This window comes from Seriola aureovittata, chromosome 1 (genome assembly GCF_021018895.1).
Source record: "Seriola aureovittata isolate HTS-2021-v1 ecotype China chromosome 1, ASM2101889v1, whole genome shotgun sequence".
Classification (NCBI taxonomy): Eukaryota; Metazoa; Chordata; class Actinopteri; order Carangiformes; family Carangidae; genus Seriola; species Seriola aureovittata.
Genome location: NC_079364.1, coordinates 17,436,896 through 17,458,095, shown reverse-complemented (window position 1 = coordinate 17,458,095; position 21,200 = coordinate 17,436,896). Strand labels below are relative to the sequence as shown.

General features: G+C 40.0%; 1 protein-coding gene across 2 annotated transcripts; it reads right to left on the bottom strand.

Moving 5' to 3' along the window:
- Positions 1–1,267: 1,267 nt before the first annotated feature.
- Positions 1,268–16,226, bottom strand: fes (FES proto-oncogene, tyrosine kinase). Of its 2 annotated transcripts, none has more exons than XM_056384619.1 (18): positions 15,860–16,226; positions 14,512–14,685; positions 13,346–13,442; positions 12,911–13,094; positions 12,083–12,220; positions 11,859–11,978; positions 11,570–11,692; positions 10,394–10,589; positions 9,383–9,463; positions 8,257–8,466; positions 7,818–7,940; positions 7,619–7,672; positions 6,510–6,628; positions 6,251–6,345; positions 5,967–6,090; positions 3,195–3,352; positions 2,934–3,056; positions 1,268–2,769 (listed from the first exon to the last, which is right to left on the bottom strand). In XM_056384619.1, the coding sequence occupies exons 1-18, from the start codon at positions 16,082–16,084 to the stop codon at positions 2,627–2,629; spliced, it is 2,487 nt and encodes an 828-aa protein (XP_056240594.1). In that variant the 5' UTR covers positions 16,085–16,226; the 3' UTR covers positions 1,268–2,626. The 2 variants fall into 2 exon arrangements, with proteins under 2 accessions (XP_056240594.1, XP_056240604.1); XM_056384629.1 differs by having other exon boundaries at positions 8,344–8,466.
- Between the last annotated feature and the right edge of the window lie 4,974 nt (positions 16,227–21,200).

The following is a 21,200-nucleotide window of genomic DNA, read 5'->3' as shown; positions in this document are numbered from 1 at the left end:
CTGAATGATGTTTGGCTAGCTCTAGTCCAGCTGGTCGATATACAGTAAGAGTAGGTAAGAGCTGTGGTAGTCACCATACAGCAGGGAAAACATTTCACAAGACTACAAGTGCTTTAAACTGTCAAGTTGTTTTGGTAAAGATCTTCTTTACCACATTAAAATGTATTAACATGAGGCAAACAGCTAAATATCTATACCTGTTGTCAAGCTACAAGCTACAGGACCCCAGCAGGTCCCAACCAGGAAACAGTCAAATACATAACCCCCGGTAAACCGTAACTTTTTTACATTTCAGTCATGGATTAAAAAAAATTAGATATAACCTGTTGATCAGTGAGCTTTAAAGGTGCTGGCAGGTGGATTTTATTACAATCTGACAGAGCCAGACCAGCTGTTTCTACCTGTTTCTACTCGCTAGGCTAACCAGCTGATCATGTTAGTTTGCCAGTTTGCATCATCACATCTGCCTGTGGTTATTGATTCAATGATCTCACAGAATGATCACAGAAAATTAGATGTAGTTTCTTCATTGTTCTTCATTCTTCAACATTGTTTTCTTCATCCACACTAAAACGTTCTGCCAGCATATTACCATTTAACTCTACACCATTTTCAAAAAGGTTTTTGGCGGTGAATCACAGACTTGGTGTAGATGAAGTGTGGACCTACCCTCGTCTTAACTTGTCAGGTTTCATCAGTCTAATTGTGCAGCTCAGCTTTGAACTGAATGTCGACAGGTCTATTGTTAACATGTTAACATCCATTTCAATTTAATATCAGTTGAGCATTCGTATGCCTGTAGTTAGCATATAGGCTAACTGTGGCATTTCAATGTGATATCATGTTTAAGTGGCATGTTTTACAGTCTCATGTCAAGGTACAATATTCACCTTGTGGCATTTAGCATATTAGCTTGCATAAAGTTAGGATGATGACGGCTGAGGTTGAATTTGGTCCAATCAGAAAATCTTCCAATATCCATTGAGTTATCCCATACAGATACTGCTACACTGCTATTAGCGCGGAGTGTGGAGTTAATATAAATACATCCTCACCACGTGCTCAGACGTCATTCACACAAACACATAATAGTCAGGAGCCTCCACCAGGCTGTGTGGGCTGCGAACTGAGTCAAGAGGACAAAAAATCAAAAGAAGACCTCTCTTTGGGAAGAATCTGAGCAGTCTGCTCTGACACTGAATACACACACCCCCCACTGCTGGAGACTACACACTCACAGGATGTATTTTGATCATGTGTCAAAGAATATATTATATATTTTTTTTATTTAAACAACACAATTGTAATTGTTTCCTTAACCAGAAACAACAAGAAACTACAATGTTAACTTGTAGCAGTAACAGCTGAACTATTATACCATAATGTGCTACAGTTTTAATTTTGTCAACTTCAGTACTCTGTACAAGCTTTAGTTGTAAAATTATCTTTCTTTGCTGAATGTAGTCGTCATAAATATTCTATCAAGAGTCAGCGATTCTGACATCATTGTCAAAAAACTAAACATTTATGTCAGTCTAACATATTAACATATTATATAAAATTGGTTGTCATGCTTTTCCATATTAATAATAAGCAAACCGAATGCATTAGAAATGTTATGTAAATTGCTGGATAAGATTACCAGAAGGGATGTGTCTTCCTTTAATGCCTCAAAAATATATATTTTTTAAATTAAAAAAAAAAAAAGTTTCTGACTCCTTTTCACACAGGATGTTGACTCAAATAGTGTCGTGCCTTGGCCATTAAAAAGAAAAGGTGTCCGTGTCAGGCAGGTGTCAATCAAATCTGTATAATGATGAAAAAAAGAAGCTGCCTGCTGCATCTGGAAATGAAAGCAATAAGAGTGAACCAAAACAGTAAAGTCATGGGTTTTAAACTAAAACAATGAACTTAAATACTCTGAAACACTGTCGGGCCAAGAGGAAATGCAGAGTTTTCGGTGGGTTTGTCACTATGAATGACACCTTTCGCATTACAAATAGTAATTTTTTCTGTTGCTGAGGTACACATATTGATTATTGAAGCTTTAATTGAAATTCCTGTGCAAAAAGGCCTGCATTTTTATCTTAGATAATTTTTTGGCATCAAAGGTAGACACCTTCCTGGAATCCCACAGGCTACTGACTTACAGAACTAAAGTAAGTCAATACTAATATTTCAATAACTAAAGTCCCCGACAGAAATGGCCTAAACTCAACTCTCAACTCAAACCTTATTGTCTTAATGTCAGTGTTGGCAGCATCTGCAGTCCTCAGGAGGATGTCTCAGTTTAATACATCTCTGTGGTTTCTTTGAGACAGACATAGGTGTTATGTTTCACTAGTTATGCTAATAACCTAGCACAGCATGTGTGTTTATGTTAGCACAAATTTGTTCTGTCTCAAAGAACACGGACATGTTGAAGACAACCTTCTGTTCTTGGTAGGAGGAGCAATGAAAAACAGACAATCGGGGCAAGAAGAGACAAGAAGAAACAAGAATGCTGCCACCAACTGGTATATATGCTGGATATCAAAACTCTTTCCGAAGGAAAAATAAGCAAACTACCAAACAACCAATCAAACTGACAGGAAAACAATCTACATGTCCTATCAACAGGCTTGCATTATGTAATTTTGTTGTATATAGCGCTGAGCTCAGCTCGAAGTTTCTTGAAAGACGGTCTGTTTTTGGCGTCGTACTGCCAGCAGCTGGTCATAATCCTGGAGATTTCCACAGGGCAGCTGTGAGGAGTAGGCATACGGTATCCTGAAACACATCACAGACAGTCAAAACAGGTATTGAGATCATCTTAGCACACTGTACACATTTTCTGAAATACAGAATTCAGAAAAGGCCTCAGTGTCAGAATCAAGCACAATAGGTGAACACAAACACGTTGACACCTTTATATGCCTGATATGAGCTTGTACCTCTCTCCACTTCGTCTCTTGTCTGTTGGTTGGTCATGCTCGAGTAGGGCGTCATTCCCATGGAGAAGGTCTCCCACAGTAAGACACCAAAGCTCCAGACGTCACTCTCTGTGGTATAGCGACCTGAAAACACCAGCAGGGGGCAGCAATGGCAAAGGCACAGGCACAGGTCTTTGTCAGTTATTAACTGACTGTTTGGCAGACAGAAACAGGAGAAGTGTGTCTGGCTGTGACTGCAGGGCAAAGAAAGTTGTGTCTTACCATAGTTCAGGGCTTCAGGAGCCGTCCATTTGACAGGGATCTGTCTGAGGCCGCCCTCTGCAGAGTAGACACCATCATCTTGCTGACGGGACATCCCAAAGTCACTGATCTTCACCACACTATGGTCTGCAACCAGACAGTTTCTTGCTGCCAAGTCCCTTAAAAAAAGAGAAGAGGAAAAAGGATTTAAGAGGGATTTATAAAGAGGAAAAATGGAGAAAGTGACACAAAAATATTGTGCTTTGTATGGGGGGGGGAAAAGAGAAACAGCGATAGAACAGACAGCCCTATAAAAGGAGTGGGGAAACAAGCGTTCTTGTCATGTCCCTGGTGTTGCATGTGAGGCAGTTAGGCATGCAGCGTTACAGGCTGAGCAGCTACCAGCAGCCTGCTGTGATCTGTACCCGCTGGGCAAATTGTACAGCGCCCCTGTAATGAGCCGGATGTCACAACCTCATGTCTTCTCTCCGACAACCTGCATGGATGCCTCACCCTAAGCTCCCTTTTCGCTCCAACCCAACAACAGATGCCTTAAATCATGCATACAGACCTATTTTAATTTTACTCTATTTTCACCATAAAAATTATCTTGAATTTCACATTTTTTTTCAGTATTTTTGATCCCAGCTTTTTCTCATTTTTCTTTCAGTACATGCATTGTTTGTAGGCTGCTAACAAAACCCCATATTTGATCTTTAAAACTGTGAGTTGTTTGTGTAGCTACAGTCAGGCTCGCCTTGTTAAAAATGAAAAATGAAGAATAAAAAAAAGAACAGAGATCAAAGCCAGTTCAGCATCCTTGCACTGGATTTCTGTCTCTGGTTTAGCACCTCCATGTTAATTTGACTGTTAGGTCATCAAGAGCTACAGAGAAATATACAGGGGCAGCCCTTTCTTGCTCTAGACCAAAACTGTGAAATAACCTGTCCATCAATATCTGAACTGCAATTTTTGTAACTGTCTTTTCAAAGGTCTGATTGTATTTGAACATTTGCAGCTTTGTTCATTTAATTTTTTTTTAACTTTCTGCTCTATTTTATTGTATTTTAAAGTGTTTTTTTTGCAAATTTTCATTCATTTAATATTTTGAATGTGTTTTTAGTACAGCACTTTACGCTTTTTTAATGTATGAAAGTTGATATACAAATAGTGGAGAAGTCAGCAATTAATGAACAGATAATCGTTATATTCATATATACTCTCTGTATCGTTGCATTTTAACACTTGATCCTGACTTATATTACTAGTACGGTCAAAACTCTTTTTTTGTTGAATGAGCTCCGACTGGGGTAAAAACAGTAGTCGCTACCCATCTTCTGCCACAGCCTGAAAACCTATTTTTTCACACTATACCCTAACACCACATTATTTCTTTTCAAAAGAGAGAGAGAGAGAAAGAAAACACAGCACTTGCACTGCGGGTCTCTGAAAACTTGCTGATGTTTATTTGGGGTAGTTCTAATTTTGGATGACATTTAGCTTGTTCATTTTGAGTTTGATCACACTTCTTGCAAGTCTCTTCAGCAAAAATGAATGTAATGAACTAGCTCTTGAATTCATAGTTGTTCTGCCTTTTAATTTAAGTGAAAAACACTGTAGGTTTCTAGTTTCACCTTCAAGAACACCACAGCTATCGATTATTTAAGGAAACTCTTTTTCCCTCATTTTCAATTGACTGTTTGACTGCTACATCAACGAATGTGAACGTGCTGCTGGGAAAGTGCAGTTTGGTTAACAGTTAGGTGAAGTGAATGAGGTTTTTATCATGTATCATGAAGGCTAGAGATCAGTCTGCTGCAGCTTGATCAACACTTGTACACACTTGGAAACTACATAGTACAGAATGTAAAAATCAATATGTTATAATATGCAACAAATTCATTTTCCCTGGCACCATCGTTTGTGTAACATAGTGCACTGTGTTTTCTGTGTTTCCTTAAATTCATGGTGGCTTTAGAGCCACCACGTGTGTAAGGAGAGAGAATGACACTGCAGCGTATCAAACCAACAGTGAAACACGTTGGTGGGAATATTTAAGTGTGGGGATGTTTTGCCTAGTCTGGGGTTGGACACCTGCACCAAATTGACTACACCCTGACCGAGGAGAAGTGCCACTCCATTCTTCATAGATATGCTGTACCCTCTAGTTTGCATCTTTGTAGAGAGGGATTCATACTGCAGCAGGATAATGACCCCAAACAGACCAGAGAAAACCAAGGAGTCCTGACTGTCAAGGACTTTCCTCCACAGTCACCTGACCTCAACCCAATTGAACTTCTACTGAGTGCATACTGTCATTAAAGCAAAAGGGGGGGCACACCAAATACTAAGATATTCTGAAATAGATGTACATTTTTCGAAAGGTTTTCATTTAGGTGCATATCACTTTGATGTTGTTTGTATGTTTTGAATTAATAATTTGAATCTGCAAAATAACCAGTGCAACCACTAAAGCCTTAAAATAAATGTAAATGTAATTTAGCAGAATTTAAGTGTAAACACTAATTATTACAATTATATAAAGAACAAGTACCTCAAAATTATACTTAGGTACAATGGGTAAATGTACTTAGTTACCTTCCGCCACTGGTCACCTCTAATTGCAAAACCATTTTGTATAAATGGTCAACTCCTTGATGCAAGTGTATGTGACTCAGAATATGTAGAGTCGCAATCTTACCTGTTCCTGATTTAGTGATGAGACAGAGCGCTGTAAACTGTATCGTGCCCACAAAGGGGGCTATACAAACACTGACAGACTGACTGACCAACCTGTGGATACACTTCTTGCTCTCCAGGTACTCCATGCCAGCTGCTACATTTTCTGTCATTTTGACCAACACCTTCGGCTTCAGACTGTGACCCTCATGCCGCAGGAAGGAGAGAAAATCACCACCTTATGAAATGCGTACACACACACACACACACACACACACACACACACATACATATAGAGAGTGATGATGATGATGGAACTAAGTGGTGATCCAGTAATGGAACAATAAATCTTGAAGCTGTTGAGATATAAAGGTGTTGTCTATCAGGATCATATTTACCTTGAACAAGCTCCATAATGATGTAGATGGGCTGTTTCTGCGTGCACACCCCTATCAGCTTCACAATGTTAGGATGGTCGTACTGCTTCAGGATCCTGGACAGCAAGGAGTACAGAGAGGAGTGTGTGTGTGTGTGTGTGTGTGTGTGTGTGTGTGTGTGTGTGTGTGTGTGTGTGTGTGTGTGTGTGTGTGTGTGTGTGTGTTTGTGTGTGTGTGTGTGTGTGTGTGTGTGTGTGTGTGTGTGCGTGTATGTACTAACCTGGCCTCCATCAGGAACTTACTCTTGTGCTCTGGGGCCAGGTTCTCTTTACAGGATTTCACAGCCACAGGAGTGTTATCAGAGCGTAATCGACCACTGTACACTTCTCCAAAGTTGCCCTGTGTGGTATCAACACCAACATGATCAGTTAGTTTTTTTAAACTCTCTTTTCTCACTCATCAGAGTATATATCTAATCAAGCACCGAATGATTCAAGATATGACAGTTCCACAGCTTCTCTAAAATCAACAAATTTCTTGGTAAAATGTTACCATATGTGCACAATTTTATGACTGCAGATGAAATAAGAATAAACATATAAATCAATTCTAATAGTGGCTGTAGTTGTTCCTCTTGTCCATAGTGACCATAAAGAGATCCCCTAACCAAAGCAATATCAATGTAAATGATGGAGGACAACATCTGCAGTACGTCCGCTGTGTATAAATCATTTCCAAAGTTCAGCTGTAGTTAATATGAGACTTCAGCTGTCTGAATTATACAATTCACAGCAACAGCCTTTTAGTACAAAATTCCCTTTTTGTTTTTCCAAGGGCAGTGTTTGCTTGCTGAGCCACAACAGAGGAATAGTAACCAAAGGACTGTAACTTTCCAAGATACCCACTTTATTTGAATAATTCAAACTGCTGAAGTCTCATAATAGCTTAGGGCTAAACTATATAATAAATTTTTTCTGAAGACAAGAAATTTGCATTTTGTCCCCACTTACACTGAAATCATTTTAAGACAAGATCTCTTATGGAGAGGAGAACTTCATCAAGTATTCATTTAAGACAAACCAGAAAACATGTGAATCCATAATTTCAACTGGCAATAATGTCTTCAAAAGACTGTTGTTTTTTTTTTTTTGTTTTGTTCTTTTAACTGATTGAATTGTATTAATGTGACTCACTGTGCAGGTCTTCCTTGCACTGTGGCCATAAAGTTTCGTGCAAATATGTTCGCATAATTTTGAGATGACAAACACATGGACACATTACCCATGGCTAACTCTGTTAATATGCATAATAAAAAGCAATGAATTAAAAATAAAATGTTTGATTTTGTTTATTTCTGCGTTTCTGTCAACAGATGCCAAGCTTACCCACCCGTCCAATGAGCTGTCCCAAGATAATATCATCATGTTCCAGGACCCACTTGTCCTAATGGGGTTAAAAATAAACAATAGGAGACACATATTAGTACAGGTCTAACAAGTTAAAAAGCATAATCTACAGAGAGAGTGTGCGTGAGTGTGTGTGCATGTGCGTGCGTGCATGCATGCGCGTGCGTGTGTTGCATCAATACCTTCAGTACAGGCTTCTTCAGCACTATGTCAGCCCTCTTGGTGATGTGTTGTCGTGAGGATAGTAAATGATGGATCAGCAGTGGGACACTGTGGAAGCCTTGTCCATCCAGACGGTACAGATTCTACTGACACACATGGAAAAGCACTTAAAGGAGTTAACTGATGTTCAAAGATGAACAAAATATACATTTTGTATTAATTCATCTAAACTTCTGTTTAATTTGCAGGAAATAACATCATGTACAGAATAGCCACAAAATGTACATGTTCTCATAACTTCCACTCATGTGAATGAAATTGGGAAGGAAATAGATAATGTATCACCATCATCTCTTATTGACGTAAATATACACCACATATGAAGTAAACTGTACCTCTATAACTCTTGACAACTTTTCTCAACAAAAGCTTTCTGTTGCTTTAAGTAGGTTTACTTACATCCGTGTTCTGAATAAGAAAATGCTTGCTGGATCCATCCCATTGCACAGAGAGCACATAACCCTGTTTCTCTTGACTCTTCCTCACCAAGAAGTCTCCATCACTCTTCAGCAGCTGCTGGACCTCCAGTCTGGGAATGGCTCCGTGGTACCAGTCCTGCTGCCCCAGGGGACGATCCACCTCCTGCACCGGGCTGAGAACCGGAAGAACCTGAAGGCAAGAACAGAGAAAAGCAGAATCTTTAAAGCTGACATGAATAATGAAACAATAAGAAGTGATAGAGGTTGGGTTTTAGGACAATTCTGCAGAGATTATATGGAGATACTTCAAAGAAGAATCTGTATTACTTTAAAGTTTAACTGCACCACCCTTCATGCCTCCAGGATACCACAGAGTTGGGAGTTGGAGGGAGAAGGGGTTCACACTTCAAATAATTTAGGCTTGAAATCCAACACATTATAGACATTAAAACATTATTTGCTCAACATGATCTTTTACAGCATGTGTGCAGTCCTTTTTTAATTTCCTGACAGATGAAATACTGCAAGAATGACTGCACAAAGCCTTTTCCTGTTGAGAGTTAGTGTGCAGGACTGCTGGGTCATAGCTTCCTGTGTACTATCATCTGTCAGCAATGATAAAACGATGAAATGTAAACCGGCTGCATGAGAAGTAAACTTATTTTTAGGTCAGGCAGAATTTCAAAAGTAGTGACTTGACCGACAAAGCTAACCTCAATAAGTCCCATGGTGCCTTCACAAGCAGGAGACCCCAAAGAAAGATCATGTGCCTGAGTGAGCTCAACAGCGCAGAGGATACATTTTGAAACTCGGGCACTTTCACCAAAACATGATGAATTGTTTGTTGTGCAGCAAGAGGTCTGAGAGTGGAAAAAGCCTGTGCTGCGGTTAGAGTTAAGAGCAAGAGGGTGTTAGACTGACGAGGGGAAGTGTCCTTCAGCTGTAACAACTGTCCTTCCTGTTGAAGTGTTCTTCAGCAACACATAAAGAAATAGATAGACTATATTGTTTAGGGTTTACAACGTGACGGCACACAGTTTTATTATAACCAGCACTACTCTATCAATCATTGTTTGGTGTGTAATTATTGTAATTGTTTAACATACCTCACATTTAGGTTTGAACAGGCCACTGAGATTGTTTATGATCCCCTCCATGAGGACTTTGGAAGAAGGGTGGCTGTGGTCCTGAAAAAAAAACAAAAGATCAAGAGCACATCATGACAATGCAAAAGTGTCCACACTTCCCTCCTTCCTTGCATCTGTCCACTATTACTATTAAAGTAAAAGCAAAAAATGTCAACAAAAGCAATATTTGAAAAGTTATAATAAAATCATTTTGGCAGGTCCAGCCACAAAGAGCTGTTTAGTGGTAAAGAGAGCAGGGCGATGATTACAGGTGAACTTACTCTTTGGAAAAGCTACAGGAATAGCTGCAGTTCAAAACAAGTGTGTGGAGAAAAGTCACATGAGTTGGATGAAAGTCATTCTTAAGTCACAAATTTGGTGGCTTTGGACTCAACTTGACAGACAAGACTAAGGGTCTACAGCCACAAGCTCTGTGAAGCTTTACGTATAGGCACAGCAGCACTTTGAGCTACATGCTAATGCCAGCGTGCTAAGTAGCTCAGTACTGATTCTAAGTAAGTATAAAGTTTATACCATGGTCTGTTATTAATGGTGGTCAGTACAATTAGCCCGATGATGCTGCTGTTGCTAATTCCATGATGACTTGTTTAAGGTCTAAGATATAGACTAACTTCAGGACTTGGAATTGACTTGGAACTTACCCAAGACTTGTGACTTGCAATGAATCTGTCCCACTTCTGGTGCACACATTGTGGAAATAGAGTTGTAAAAATTGCCATACTCTCATACTGTTTGATAAGGTTTAGAGTTTGTTTGTTTATACCAGACATGACATCTTTGTAGTTGATACCGACAATAGTTTCAGTTATCCATAATCCAACATACATCTTCCTTCCTCATGCCATCACTTGTTTTTGAGTTTAAATGCTACACCCAACCCATTTGCATCTGGCTGACTGACAGGACTAATTTGATGAGGAGCTAAAACAAAAGACAAAGGAAGGAAAGGCTGTGGCAGGGAGGACATACATTGCTCGAGATGGATGAAAGTGAAACAGTCTCTGGGTCCAGTGTCAGAGCAGAGGGAGGTTCTTTGGAGCCCAGCTGCTCCAGTTTCTTCTTCAGAATAACTCTCTGAGTCTCCAGCTTGGCTCTCACGCCCTGAGACAGAGCGACCTGCTGCCGGCACTCCTCCAGTGCATGTCTCTTGCTGAACTGGTAGACCCTGGACAATACAGAAAGCAGCTGTACGTAAGTAAAGGTAATTTCAATTTGTACAGGACCTCGTCAGCTTGAGCGACACAAAGGGATGAGCAAGTCAATAAAACAACATAAGTGGCACAATAAGACAGTACAAGAGCCCTAGAAGACCTCGGGGCAGCCGTCTACTTTGACTAGCTGATAATGCAGCTCTGGGGCAGTGTGATTCAGTGGTTTGAAAGCTAAAAAGAACAACAAAAAACTACTAATAGACCTTGTAATGAGATTGTTTTGTCAACTGGATAGAACAGGCCAAACGCTGATATGCTATTGCTTGACCACTCAAACAGAAGAAAGCTTCACTGATGCTTTTGAAATGATCTCAGAATGATGGTGAGTAGGAACCACAGAAGCAAGTGTACTCAGTCTGAATTTTCCTCAGGTAATCACATTCTCAGCTGCAACAGGTCACACTTGGTCAACCTAACCCAGACTGTCACAGTCAATTTATAAAATGTTTCTTCAAAATTCAGACCAAAGGGCAGCACAACCTCCACCCACCTCACTAACACCACCACCACCATATGTGTTCTCCGGCTGCCCTTTCAAGTTATCCACCTTTTGCAAACACATTGCTTCCAGTTGTCCTCCAGGAGTTTGTTAATGACTCGATCACTCCCACTGGACTGTAAACCTCTAACACCTTCAGACAGCCTCATCAACCAAGACAAATGAGGGGTTGAGCTCCATAACTCTGACCATATAGCTGTATTATAATTCATAAGGCACTTACTGCCCCCTGAGACCACACTGGTTATTAGCTGTTGCCCAACCAAGAGCACAGTGAACTCTCCCGACGGGAAGGACTGCCCGCAGAGACAAACTTCGGTAATTTGTCCTCACAACAACCAAAGGCTGTGTGGTTTTTATTTTGAAACCTCCTCAATAACCTCTGAATACAACATCAGTGTCGCTTATTCTGGCTGATATCTGTGGTCCGCTCACCTCTGGCCTTTTTTGACGCCTTCCTGCTCGGCCTCCAGCTCCAGCTCCAGCTGTTCGACCGAGGTCTGCTGGGAGCTCAGAGTCCGAGCCAGGTCCAGTAGCTCCTCCTCTACCGCAGTCAGTCTGTGGGGAAGAGGACAGTAAAATTGCATGGGGAGAGGAAGTAATTGATGCACAACAGTCAGAGGAAATAGGTGGCGGGCAGAACAGGGGAGGGTTATGAGGAGGAAGTAGTTTAGATAGTAAAAAAGGAAATTGGAGTCTAGTCATCTGGTGTGTTTGCTCTCACTTGTGCTGGACTGTCTCAAGCGTGAGGTCGTTCAGCTCGATATCTCTGGGGTTTAGCTGCTCAGTGTCCTCCAGAAGGCTACAGTCAAACTCTGCACAAGCAGGAATCTCCCCCACAGACCTACAAACACACACACACACATACACACACAGTTCATCGCATCATCGCTCTGCAGGGTGGGATGTCATGATTTGCATAGTGGACATCTGAGAGGAAAAGTTTGCCTGTTCTGGTGAATGAAACTCTCATATTCTCTGTGAGGATCGATGGCTGTTAGAGCCAAAGATATCTCTCTGTGGATCCGCACCACTTCATGATGAAGGAACGTGGAGATGTCGAAATACTCCTGCAGGATCTCCTTTCTGGTTCAGAGGTGAAGGCAGGGCACAAGAAAAACATGCGTCACACATGATGCAGTGATTTTGGCCAGTTCATTGATTTCAAGGACTGTTTTGTAAGATCTAGCTAAATCCAAACTACATTTTCAATACTGCTCTTTTCCAAAGCATAAGGTTGGTTGGCTGCAGGTTGATTCATGTCAGTGCTACTTTGAGAGAATAGCCCGAGACAAGCAGTAAACATTTAGATGCTTTAACCTTTTGTCAAATTTGAGTTATTATTGCTTGGCATTTAAGATCCGACCCCTGAATGTCAAACATTTACTACATAATGCTTCCAACTTCAGATCATTCAGATCATTCATTTCACTGTTTCACTTCTTGTTTCTCCTTTTGAAACCTTGTCTTGAATACAAAAACGAGGAATAGCTGTCACTGCTCTCAACAGCATGTCCAAACATTATTCATACAAAGCAAGTGGAAAATAAATACAGCTAGATGTTGGCTGTAATGCATCAGCTCAGGCATATTTCAAGTCTGTGCAAGTTGATTTTGCACAGAGTTCTTATGATAATTAAAACAAATGGCTGAAAATTAAAGGACCTTGTCAGTTTTAATGCGTCATCATTTTCTCACATACACACATACACACACACACACACACACATTCACACAGCCAGTCTTATATCCACTCTTTAGTGTATTTGGTCTTACAATATGAGCACCATCTCCTGCTGCAGTGTCTGCAGTGCGCTGAGCAGGGCAGGCTGGATCTGACTGTAGTGGTGCTGATGGTAAACCTGAGCAGCTTGCACAGACAGGACGTACTCATTATGCAGCTCGTAGAGTCTCAGTGTTGCTTTTATGTAACGCTCTTTAGCCTTGTCTCGCTCTTTATCTGTTATAGGATGTGGAGGACACATTATGTGATGAATACACATTTCAGAGTTAAACAGTACAGGTTATTTAAATGGCCCAGTGTCACAATCACAAATCACAAATTTGCATACAACACTCTCTGTTCTCAGACACTGTGTGAGAAAGAAACTATCCACAAAAGCGACAACTAAAAACAAAAGAAAAACAAAGCTAGACTGTGCCATCAGCATGAAAGTGTTCAGAGAAGTACGTTATACCAGGAATCCCCACCTTTATTGGCCTCCTGATACTTCCTCTTAGCCTGAGCTGCATCTCTCGCTGCCTGTCTGTAGCTGCTCTTCAGCCTCTCCAGCTCTGTTTGTGTCACCTGAAGCATCACACAAGACGCACAACAGCATCTTTTACAGCACATATCCAGGTGGAAAATATACGGTGCAAGAAATGAGTGTGATTCAAAGGAGCTTTTTGTGTGTTAAAGACTGCCCTTCTTAGTGAGAGCACTACTTGACACAGGAAGTGGACAGAGACCAGGGTATGTTTCACTGCAGAGGAACACGAAACATGAGAGAAGACATATGAGGAAATGGTCTGACCTTTGCTGTGTACCTGCTGCCAATACTTAAACCTCAACCTGCCAGCAACTCTGACATTGCTGTTCAGTTGCTATCACAACATGAAATGTTATCTGTATAACAGTGATGTACACAAAATCAGAGCTGCCGGAGCTTCAGCTGCATGGCAAAGTAAAAAAATTCAAATAAATAAACTGAATGCCAAACGGCAAAACTGCAACCCAATATGGATAACTGAAAATGAACACATCATTTGCCTGATGTAATTGGGTAATAAAAACAGTGTGGAGCAGCCACCAGTTTGAGATCCCATCAAAATGCATTTGCACATATTCTTTCCAGTCTATTGAACCTCATTTCATTTGACTGCTGTCTGTTTATAAAGCTGCCACTGCAGTGCTCATCTGCATGTGAAGATGATGCACTGGAGAAAACAAGCAACAACTTCTGCCTCTTGTACAAGTCATGTCATGTACAAAAACTCTTCCACTACTAATATCACTATTTCATACACATAATGTTTCATTTACACAGTTCTCTTTCATTTTAAAATGATGAAAGCATTCAGAAAAAGAAACACTGGAGTCTTTGTGTGCAAGAGTAGTTGCAAAAGAAACAAGATATTGCTTCATCTGAGATGCGAGATTTTTTTTTTTCAAATATATCAGTGCTTAGAAAAAGTAAAGATTGTGTGCACTTTCAAAAAGCAAAATATAACAGTATCCGTATATATAAATATGTAGTGTGAGCAGTGAGAGGTTTTATCACAGTCGGACGTCAGACTGTTCAGAGGTGGTTCTGGCATGATAGTTGCAGTTTGTATGTAGTAGTGTACTTGAGTTTGTGTGTGTGTTAGTCACACACCTTGCTGAGCTCCTGCCTCAGTAGATTCCACTGCTCTGCGTAGGTTTTGCGGAGCTGCTGTTTGTCTCTGATGAGCAGTGTCAGTTTGCTGATGGGACCATCCAACAGATCCTCGGAGCGCTTCCTCATCACCTGGCTGAGAAGGTCCGTCTGAGAGACCAGCACTCCCCACGACTGACAGGCAGAGGGCAAAGGTCAGGGAGACAGGGCATTCAGACAGGAGACACTTAATAAACCTCTGCCACCAAGGTCGCACAGTCCTCCACAACCTGCATTTCAATCTGTGTGTTTGCGTCTTGGTCAGCGGACAAACGAGCAGGGTTTTGGTGAAGATAGAGTCACCAACTTAAAGAATTAACCACAATGATGACTCTTTTTTTTTTTTTACACCATTTTCTTATATCTTCACAACCATAGATAAAATATTTCTGTTTATGTAAGATTTTCCTGTTACTGGTCGCGGTATTCATATGACTTAACATAGCCATAAATAGAAAACAGAGCAATTGCAGCTACTTTTAGATAGTGTGTGCACACACCATATCAGTTCTTTCACTCATGGGTAGTGCTACAGCAACATAATCAATTTTTACTGTTTGTGACATTCTTGCACAGTCCATGTCGTGATGATCGAATATAGTTCTGAAATCCATGCAGGTAAAAAAAATGATCAAAGTGTCAATGTTTAGAAGATTGTGCAGCCTTAGTGGAGGTATACTGTGTGTGCTCTCTGATCGGAGAATATGTTTAAACATTTAGATAATTTTTTTACTATGTCAACCAGGGGAAGACGAAACAAGGTTCAGCTCAGGGTTATTGGTATCTAAGCCTTCAGCAGAACCTGAGGCCTCTCATAATTTTATGAGTACCTCAAAGAAATTGAGAAAAAGATTTTACTCTGGGATACCTTGGGCCATTCACACACAGTTTGTTACGCACATTGCACCCAAATACACACATTGACTCCTTAGCAGTAACCTCAGTTTATATGGATGTTTCACAATCTGAACTCTAAGGAAATGTTTTTTTCCACAATATGTCTACGCATCATATTGTCCTTTCCCCTATTTGAAAAAAGTCTAAAATAAAACAATGAAATGTAAATTAGTCTTACTGGGTGGTTGCAAAGCTATTTCACCACCTAAATAAAGTCTATATACAAAAGACACTGATGGTGATTATTCATTTTCCAACCATTTTTAATTTCAACTTAATGTTTGAAACTAATTTGAAATACACTGAGGTCACACACTTTGTGCATTGTGCAGTGGCTTTCTTCCAGTGGGATGATGATGGTCAGTGAACGACTGAGTGAATACAGAGTGATCTAAGATCTAAGAGACCTCACCTTGTTGAGCTGGCTGATGTAGTCCAGACCTGCACCAGGCTGAGGTCGGTCCAGTTTCTCTGCCATGGTAGCCATGTTATGCAGCTGCACTGCAAACTCCCGCTCACTTTTAGCCCGTTGACCCATCCACTTCTTCATGATCTCCATCAGGTGAAGCTCTGAGTCCAGCAGCCGCATGACTGCTGCATGTGCCTGTGGACACCTAAGGTCCTCCCCAAAACCCATCTCTGAATACTTTCACTCTCCTCTATCCCAGGGATTTGTTGTGAGCAGTAAATCCTATACAGCCCTTTGTTTTTTCTCAGAGTGGGACAGAAACTGAGTGGTGAGCTGAAGCAGCTGCTAATGACCAAGAGGAGTTATTTCTCTCTGGCCATAGAGGGGTTTCACTTCCCTGTATGCAAAAAAAAGTACAGTGGTTTGTTTGAGGCAGCACTTCCTTGTGTCTGTTGAATGTGGTTACTGTTGAAATTGAAATTTTACTTTCAATTTAGGAACAACGTTAAAAGTCAAAAAAACTATTGTTGCGAGTGTATAAAACATCCAAATAAAATGCAGAAACAACACAGACACAAATGTTCATACGTTTATCTGTGTGCATTAGAAACACAGAGTATTTCCCTTTTATAGCTCATACTTGTACGTCACTACATTTCATTCATTTTTTTGCTGTAGTTACTATACTGAAAAAGACTGTATATAGAAAAACATATGATCATCTCATAAAATATGATGCTATAGATTCAACTGAAAAAAGTTAAATGCAACGTACACATCACTAATAATAATTCACTTACATGATTTATGACAATATTCAGCTCACAGGAGCCACATTCCTCCTGTAATGTTGACTGTTGTTTGCTGCTACCTTTACTCAAGTAAATGACCAGAATACTTTGCCCAACACAGAGAGTTACATTTTTTTTTTCATTTTCTTTTAACATTGTGTTTCAATAAATGTACAAAAGAACATCTGGTGAGTAGGTTAGTGGAGCAGCGTGGCTTCAAGACTTCCCCCCACTGACCTGAAAGTCTGACGCAGGCAGGTGCAGGTTTATACATAAAATAGGGAAGAATTAATAAACATAGTGCCCAGTGCTGTTTAGCTTTGAACAGTGGCCAGTGTGGCGAAATCTTCTGTGGGTGCTGTTTTTTTTAAGTAAACTGTTCACAGATTGCAATAAAAACTGCTGATGGTATTTTTTGCATAGAATAAAAGAAGCTTTTCATTTTCTTATTACCTCAGTGTGAACCCAGTCTCACTTCATTACTTGTATTTATGACTTGGTTAGTGTTGGGTGCAACCTCTGTGTTGTAAACTCATTGGCTTAATTACACCAACTATACATCATCAAATACAATCATTAAACAGGCTGGAGAGAAGAAGGGACAAAAATACAAACAAACAGTGCAACTCTGCTCAGGCTGTCTTTACAGACCGCAGAGGAAATGTCAGCTTTCATGTTTAGGTACTGTCATAAGCTGTAGTGTAACAAACCACTGTGACTCGAAGCTCTAGAGAACAATGCTTTACTGACTAAATGTTTCACACTCTAACACATTTATTTATTTTCCGCTTCTTTGTTCTTCTACTCCACTACATTTTAGAGGGTGCATCAGCATGCATGCTAACATGTTCACAATGATGCCAATATCAAGCTGGCCTGGTTTGATTTTATCAATCATATATATGAATATATATATATATATATATTCATTCATATATGAAAATTCAATATATATATTATATTATACTTATATACATATCAGTGATGCATCAATTGGCTCTGATGTCATCCGAATTCTGAATCCATATATATGCATGAATAATCCACCTGCCGGCCACCTGAACGAATCATTTTCCACGATTTAGAGACCCTCACCCAATGTAATTCCATTATTTCTCAGTGGGATATTAAGTGTGATGATATGGCAACATATTACACTAAATTAGGCAGTTTTAAATAAACATCTATTTAATGTAAAAGCTATCCTTTTTTGGTAAAAATGAAAATGGCAACAGGTATTTCCACAATAGCCTGAACACAGGCTGACATTTAAATTCTGAATGTCACTGCTACTTTCTGAACACAAATTTTTTAAAAGCTTCTAATAATGTTTGGACGCTGCCCAAAATAAATAATGAATCATAAAAAAACTCAGCAGTCCAAAAACAGTCGTATCCGTTTTATACGTGCCATGATGAAAAGTGAAGCTGAAAATATGTTTTTGTACGTTTGTACATTTTAGAGAATGTAATTAATATTTTCCTCATACATAAGGCCCTATATGTTATTTCACCCATCTGCAACCCATCCGCTGTTAATGAGCATGTCAACTCTTATGATCTGCGGGTTAATCTCAGTGCCCCCAGATTCAACTGCGATCCTTGCATCACTGGTACATATATTACATTTGCATATAGTTGCACTCTGGCAGTTGTTTTTGTTGTTTTTGTTTGTGTGTTACCTTGTCTTGTTCACTATCATTGTTATATGTGTTAGCATGCTAACATTTGCTAGAGCGACTGGGTTTCATAGGATGTCATTAGTTTTGCAGGCATTCAGTAGTAAAAGCTGTTAGAATTTATTTTGAAGACATGACGTTCACAAAATGTAACTTAAAACTACAAATGTCAATCTCATGGTGGCGCTAGAGGAAAAGTTAGTAGATCTCAGTAAAGCTGGTCGGATTCATCCTCAGGGCACCATGAATGTCTGTACAACATTTCTTGTACAGTACAGTGTAGTTTATCTGCTTTATACTGTATAAGGAATGTCTGAACCCCCGTGTTTATTTGAGGGTTAATAATTACTTTGCCATTGTTGTTACTCTAGCCAACAGTCTGGCTAAATCTGGCAGCAGTTGTTTAGTTTAGTTATTTAAGAGATGGGATCTGTGACTGGTTGAAAGGTGAGAGGCCGGTGACATCATCATGATAAGTGTCATAAAATTAAAAGTGAGGAGAAATAATAGTTTCATGTGTTGGTCGTCTTACGTGCAGAGTTTGTTCAGTTGAAGAAACAACGTCTTCAGTTTAGTGTTTAACAAACTTCGTGAAAGTCTGAAATATTAAGTCTTTCTTTTTTCTAATGTTGCAAAGAGATTGACCTTCAGCGCAGCCTGCAATAACTCTACACACGACAGGTCTGTATCAACCTTACCTTATACAACATCCTCACAGTTTTCCCACCACAGATGAAAGAGGAGCTGGTCAGCAGGGAGAGCAGCAGGACGCTCATAGCTTCATGTTGACTTGAGCTCAGTGAAGACCAGACTCTGCTTCTGAATCCTGTTGAAACATTGACCACAACAGAAAAAGAGAGAAGAGCTTCTAGCCAGTACATCATTTCAAAGCTCTGTGTTGCCAGAAATACATAATGATCACCAGCTCCTGTCTCACAACTCTCATACAGCTGAGAGCCAAACTCAGAAATGAAGAGCCAGAGTTCAAAGAAGAAGAAAAAAATCAGCAGTCACAGTCAGGATTTATGTAACTCTGTCATGGTAAAGGTTCACCTGAATACCTTTGCTGTTTAAAAGTTGTTCAGATGTGACATTTGTGATCCACCACTTTGATCCAGACTTGTCTGAGAACTGTCTCAGCAACTGTGGGAAAGCAGTGCCATGAAATTTTGTACAGACATTCAGGATCCCCAGAGGCTGCATACCGCTGACTTTTCCTCTGCTTCCACGTATGAGTTTCACATGTGTGGTTTTGAGCAAGTGAGGTGTAAACACTTTGCTGGTCTCCTGACTTTTCCCATCACACCATCATCAGGTCACTATTTATATTTGTCCCTCACTCTGGTTTATGACTATCTGTGACACTAACGGGATTCCCATCAGCCTCAGATGTACTCTGTGTTTTGTGCTAATTGACAAATGTTAGTATGTAAATGAAAAATGATGAAAAACAGTCCCACACCATGATGTTCCCACCTTCCAAACTTCACTGTTGGTATAGTGTTTTTGGGGTGATGTGCAGTGCCATTTCTCCTCCAAACATGGTGTGTGCTATGACATCCAAAGAGTTCAATTTTGGTCTCATCTGACCAGACTATATTCTCCCAGTATTTCAAAGGCTTGTCCAAATGTTGTGCAACAAACTTTAAACGAGCTTCAACATGCTTTTTCTTCAACAATGGAGTCTTGCGCGGTGAGCGTGTATATAGAGGCCTTGGCGGTTGAGTGCATTACTTATTTTTCTTTGAAACCAGTTTACCTGCTAATTCCAGGTCTTTCTGAAGCTCTCCGCGAGTGGTCCTTGGCTCTTGGACAACTCTTCTGATCATTCTTTTGACTCCTCTGTCAGAAATCTCGCGAGGAGCACCTGGTCGTGGCCGGTTTATGGTGAAATTATGTTCTTTCCACTTCCGGATAATGGCCCCAACGGTGCTCACTGGAACATTCAGAAGTTTAGAAATACGTCTGTAACCAATGCCATCAGTATGTTTTGCAACAATAAGGTTGCGAAGGTCTTGAGAGAGCTCTTTGCTTTTACCCATCATGAGATGCCCGTTGTGTGACACATTGGTAATAAGAAACCTTTTTATAGGCCATCAATTAGGACTAAACCAGCTGATATTAATTTGCACTGATAGGGGGCAGGATTGTTTTTCTGAATACTGACAGATATCAGTTGGTTTCTTGGCTTTCCATGCCTTTTTGCACCTCCTTTTCTTCCTGTGTTCAATACTTATTCCCTGTGTCATTTCACTTTGTTACACATGACTTAATTTATGGACATATATGTTTTGATTTCTTTGTATGTGTGGATTACTTGGGTTGTGACAATTTCATGTCAATAGCCCCATCACAAATATATTTACTGAGAAAAATGTTGACGCGTTCAATACTTATTTTCCCTGCTGTATATATGTGTGTGTGTGTGTGTGTGTGTGTGTGTGGTACCTCTGTACTTCTGTATTGTCAGTTAACTACCTCCACTTTTATGGAGACCTGCTATTTTTAACTTGGTATTGCAGTTTTATCTTTGATGTTTGGTTTTAGCGAATTTTTAATGTCATGTTTCCACCACGAGACGCATTTCCTCTAAACTCCGCAGATGGTCCTTAAATGATCCAAGTCTTTCACAAAAATGTTCCAGGAAAATGCCATGACAGCGATACCTTTATTTTCGATACTTTATCTTGCTGCTACTAATGTACTTTCACTTAAATAGGATTTTCAAAGCAGGGCTTTTACTTGAAATTAAGTATTTCTACTTGGTTCTACTGGTACTTTAAAAGGATCTGAGTACATCTTCCACCACTGTGAACCTACATTAACATAATCAAGTTTTATTTACTAAAAGTGCATCTAAGTGAAAAAAAACACA

What these genes read in the sequence shown, in the direction of transcription:
- fes (XM_056384619.1), bottom strand. Translation starts at nt 16,084, where the DNA reads ATGGGTTTTGGGGAGGACCTTAGGTGTCCACAGGCACATGCAGCAGTC. An exon ending in AAGTTCCTGATGGAGGCCAG is followed by an intron (nt 6,346 to 6,509) that starts GTTAGTACATAC and finishes CTTGCTGTCCAG; the next exon opens with GATCCTGAAGCAGTACGACC. An exon ending in AAGAGACGAAGTGGAGAGAG is followed by an intron (nt 2,770 to 2,933) that starts GTACAAGCTCAT and finishes GATGTGTTTCAG; the next exon opens with GATACCGTATGCCTACTCCT.